The following is a 4,753-nucleotide window of genomic DNA, read 5'->3' as shown; positions in this document are numbered from 1 at the left end:
CCGACGTGGTAATTTAGCTTCCCAAATAATGAACTTGGTACTAGACCTTGGCGCCACGATGAGGCATTTCCACGATACCAAGGCGATTGGCGAATAACTTCCAAATCAAGAACAGTTTCCAGAAGATGGCGCGAGTGTTTGCATTTTACCTTTGTCAGGAGTTGTCTGAACTGAAGTGTTGTACACGCCCACTTCCCGACTGGGAAACATGTTTTTTTTTAATTCACACAATGTCAACATAACTGCAAGGACCTTGACTTGCATAATAAGAAACGTGGGCGTTATCCAATGATTCCTTGCAATATTTATTTCCACAAAGTCGGGAAAACAAACAACGCCCTAACTGCGCACCGACGTATCTGTTTGTATTGTGATCTTTACTTGCTTCAAAGGCTTGAGATTTCTTTATTTTTTCTCATTAACATCGAACGAATTGCGTTCTCAACGTTAGTTGCTGCTGGGGAAAATGGGCGGATGATGCGGTCCGCAGCATTGCTCCATTCAACGTCAACAGACTCTGTCAAACGGTTTCTAAAGAAAAATAATTCGGAAACAATACTATGTTAATCACTACCGAATCATGGAGGAGTATAGACCCCAACGTTTTCACGCTTGCAACCATTAATTTCATTAAAGGTGGAAGAACCATCAATAAACTTAAGCATTCTCACCAACTCACACGGAATAGTCTTGGTAGTCAAACTAATCACCCAAAAAGGTGTATAAAAGAGCCCCGGACTCATTTTCCCTAATTGCCACGCCACAATTAGCTGCACAGAGGTGGGCCTTGTCAACCCATGCGGAAACATCGCGCCGTATGCCAGGTGGGTGAATGCTATCTATACCCATACCCACTTGTAAATTAAAAGACACTGCTTATTTCAAGCGCGCCGCCATCAGTACTTCCGTTATTTTGAAAGTGCAAACACAACAAAAAGCTCATTTTCTCCAGAAAGGCAATCTTAAAAAATGAATCCTGGAGATCGGCGAATAAAGTCGCTTCCGACACAACTGCCGGCAAAATATTCCTAGATGTGGCATAATGGCGCGTCCGCTTCGCAGGGGGCCCTCTGCGTCCTTACCCCGCGGCCGTGCAATCCATCGACACCGCGGCTCTGTCAGCTTACCTTCTATACCCAAAAAGAGCACAACGCATGCCACACCATCCGTGGATAAGGTGCCTTGGATAATTTCAGCCCCCAGGGGCATTAGGCATCTGCTGCGGGTGTCCTGTGTCTGCTTTCTTTCACCTTTCCGCGCGGGCAGTGGGGTAAGAGCTCGGACGTCCCTTCGAATCTTGCGCGCGTATGCAGATTCAATCGTTCCACCAACCGCACAATTCTCAGAACAGGAACGTTGAACTGATATATTGGGATGGCCATCTCTTTCTCTGAAATTCAAGCTGCACTGCGTGACTGCGGCGTTTAATTGGAGCCGCACTTTTAGACCGTGGTTTTTCCTTTTTGTAATATCCAAGGTTCTTGGCCCCACTTTTTTTCGGGCGCCGCCCCAAAGCCACCAAATGCGACACCCCCTTCAAAGAAAACGCGCGCCTCCAAAATTTCCGCGCCGCGTTTTTGCCGGAGATCAAACGGCAGAACGCATTTTTACCATTGGAGGGCCACATGTGGGCCCAAACCGCGCACCCCTGCAAAATGTACTGTGGGCCCCCGCGCTCCCCAATTTATGGTGTGAACCGTTGCGCTCTATGGCTCCAGAATGCGTTTCATCCTTTCTTCCTTCAGTGCGGCCGGGGGTTGGTAAGGCCTCAACGCTGGGAGGTGCTAAATCAGGTTGAAGGCGTTACAACCCTAAATTCGCAATCGCCTTGTTCCTCCATGGGGTGCGGCCGCGGCTCCCAGGCCCCGCCAAAGCATCATTAGGCCATTCATTTCAATGTTGAAGCAGCCTCCTGTCAATGCCACAGCCTCGGACCATGAAATTTCCGCAACACACGCAAGCTGAAGCACAACTCTCTCCTTCGAATCGCCTCTGGAACGGATCGTCTGATTCGCCCCCTCCTTCGATAAAAACCTCGCCTACATTACCTGACCCCTGGGGGCAATTCTTTGAAGCCCCTGGATTGCCATATCCAAGAGCGTGCGGATCATAGTCGGCATTGCTCGCAACACGCCCACGGGGCGCGCCCGTGCCAGACGGCCGATCCTATTCAACATTGGGAAAACAAACAGCGTTCCCTTAGTTCAGATGCCGGTTGTGCTTTTGGAAGAACGTTTAAAAAACCGACCTGGCAATAAAACGCGTTATCCCCGCGCGGGCGGGGCCCGCAATTCCCCGGCCACCGCGCGCCTGCCTTGGCCAAACGGCCGCTCCATAGCGGCGGCGTGGCGCACGTTTGCGCAGCAGGCAGGCCCCGCTAACGGATAACCCCGGGACCCTGACCTCGCCACTTCCGTTTTTGGATTTTGGCAGGCTGCCTAAACCCTTATTGGGCTCGGGGTGCGGGGCCGGGTGTGCCTTTGTGCGCCGCCGCGGGCGGTGGGTAGCCCCTCGCCGGTTTTTTGGTTAACGGCTCCCCGAACGGGGGCGAGAGGCATCTCCAGACCCACCCCCCTGCGGCTGCACATTGCAGGTCGGCCCCGTGTGTCCGCATGCGCCGCGCAATGTGCGGTGGGGGCGGCTGCCTTGCTTTCCTTCCCCCCTTCGGGGGCTAGGCAAATCAGTGAAGGGCGCCCGCCTTGCCTGCCGGGTTCCGCAACGGCGTGCCGGACCTGGGTTCCGAGAAATTCGGAACAGACAACGTAAACAGTGCAAATATAAAATTCTTTAATAATAAATTCGAAACCCTGTTAAGAATTTTATGGTGGGACCGTGGTCGCTTATGGTGTTTTTTTGCCCAGGAAATCAAACTATCAAAAATTCGTTTTACATGCTTATCGGTTTCACGTAAAAAAGCCAAAAGCCCCACATAGATCCATAATCTTTGACCGCCCTTTCTTCTGTAACCGCGGAAGCCGCGTCGCAACGTCGGGGCATTGAAATAGTGGGGCGGTGGCCGCATCACACCCCGAACCACCATCGCTGGCATTATGTATTCCGCCCTGTGGCGCCGGCGGCTGTCCAATAAAAATCGCTGGGCCCCCTTCCCCCGCAGGTATTCGCGAGATGCCTTTGTGAATTGCCCCCCGCCGGTCGGGAGACCCAACGGCACTCCTTTTTCGAATGCAAATAAATCCCAAGATTTCTGTTTTTTGGAGGGGGCTTCTTCAGTGGAAAAACATTCCCCGGCTGTGAAGCCAGTGGCCTTATTTCCCCCATTTGGCGAAATCGCCCCTTTCCTTTTTCACGATTCTCCCGCGTTTGGGCCTCATCAGCTGCAGCGTTGTTTTGGCCTGTTTGAAATTAAGAGTTGGTCTCGTTTAGTTGCTGCCAATGGAAGTGGCTGCGTTTTTCGCGGGCTGGCGGTTGTTTGATGGCGGCCCTGATGTCCTGGTTGGGCGCCGCTAAGCGATTGCAAATTTCAGCCGGAACCGTAGAATAGTGCTTATTCAAGTTTACCGGTAAATTGCCAGACGGCCCCTTTTGACGCCCGATGCCCCCTCACCACGTACAGGAATAGAACCCAAAAAATTATTTGCAATATTTAAGGATGAAAAGTATCCTTAAATTCGCCGTGTTATTGACAATTTTAAAATCGGTCCAAGGGCTCCTGCCGGGTGAATACTTTTTGGCCGGGCCCCGGTGGGTTGGCACGGCGCCCCCCCCCCAATACTGGCGGCACCCTTCTTTATTAGCAGGCGCGGCGCGTTGCCTCTGCCCCTCTTTGGCGTCCCATTGGTTCAGCAACACGATTGTACATTGCGCCCCGCTGATCCGGTCATGTGCGGCATCGCGGCTGTTGTTGGGCCTTTGAAAAGATGATTAAAGTTAAAATTTTCGCTGGAGCATACTGGAAAGCTTTTGAATAGAGAGACCTACCCTGGGAGAAAACCGTTTTACCAGTAATTAAAGAAAATATTTAGAAAAACATTCTTTTTACAAGCTCCCATAAATTCATGCGTGGGACTCTCTTCAACGACAAATTTGAACGCGCCTTCTAAAAAGGATAAAGCATGCAAAATACAACTTCTCTCCACAGTTTTTTTAAAGCCGAAGCCGGGTCTACACTTACCCTCTTTATGAAAACCACACGTTTAGATATTACTGCCAAGGCTTATTTGCCCAGCTTTTTTTTAGAGAACGCCAACGGTTTGGCAGTATTGCCTTACCTTCAATCCCTCAACAGCACGTATGAAAAAAAGCAACGTGCCCTTCAGCAGATGCGCCATTAGCTATCGGTAGATGTGTTTTGGAGAAGGCATAAGGAAAAATTATAAATTCTTTATCCTATGCTGCTTAAAATCAGAGCACTTTTTGATTTAAAGATGGCAGTGAAGTGGCAGAAGCCCAATTGGCCTATTGAAAAATCTACGGTCTGGCCGAGTTTCGTTCCAACCTCTGGGCTGCAAGAGTGGCGGCGGGAAAGCAACCGCTTAAAAGCAACAAAAAAAAGCCCTTAGCCAGCAGATTGGAAAATTAGTTTCAGAGTTATTTCTCAAGCGAACGAGTTTTAGCGGCCTTGTTAAAACCAACTTGCTTGCGCAAAGCCTTGGAGAGCTTTTAGAACGTGGCCAGATGGGGCAGTTGGGCCGACAACCCCCCCCCCCTATAAAGCATCAAGCTTTTGATGTGCGCGGGCGTCTGGTGAATCAAAACAGAGCAGTTCTACACGAAACAAACAGTGTAGCAATAC

General features: G+C 50.4%; 2 protein-coding genes across 2 annotated transcripts; both read left to right on the top strand.

The window, feature by feature from the left end:
* Positions 1 to 1,042: 1,042 nt before the first annotated feature.
* DQ04_10151010 (hypothetical protein) lies at positions 1,043 to 1,360 on the top strand (the record flags this gene model as incomplete). Its single annotated transcript, XM_009316163.1, has 1 exon — positions 1,043 to 1,360. One exon carries the CDS (start codon positions 1,043 to 1,045, stop codon positions 1,358 to 1,360), a length of 318 nt encoding a protein of 105 aa, XP_009314438.1.
* Positions 1,361 to 3,050: 1,690 nt separating this feature from the next.
* On the top strand, positions 3,051 to 3,434 carry DQ04_10151000 (hypothetical protein; the record flags this gene model as incomplete). The annotated part of the gene is made up of 1 exon (XM_009316162.1): positions 3,051 to 3,434. The coding sequence occupies one exon, from the start codon at positions 3,051 to 3,053 to the stop codon at positions 3,432 to 3,434; it is 384 nt and encodes a 127-aa protein (XP_009314437.1).
* Positions 3,435 to 4,753: the final 1,319 nt, after the last annotated feature.

The sequence above is a fragment of the Trypanosoma grayi genome (genome assembly GCF_000691245.1).
Source record: "Trypanosoma grayi strain ANR4 Tgr_1015_V1, whole genome shotgun sequence".
NCBI classification, from domain to species: Eukaryota; Euglenozoa; class Kinetoplastea; order Trypanosomatida; family Trypanosomatidae; genus Trypanosoma; species Trypanosoma grayi.
Note: the sequence above shows the minus strand (reverse complement) of the source record. Positions and strands in the feature narration are given on the sequence as shown.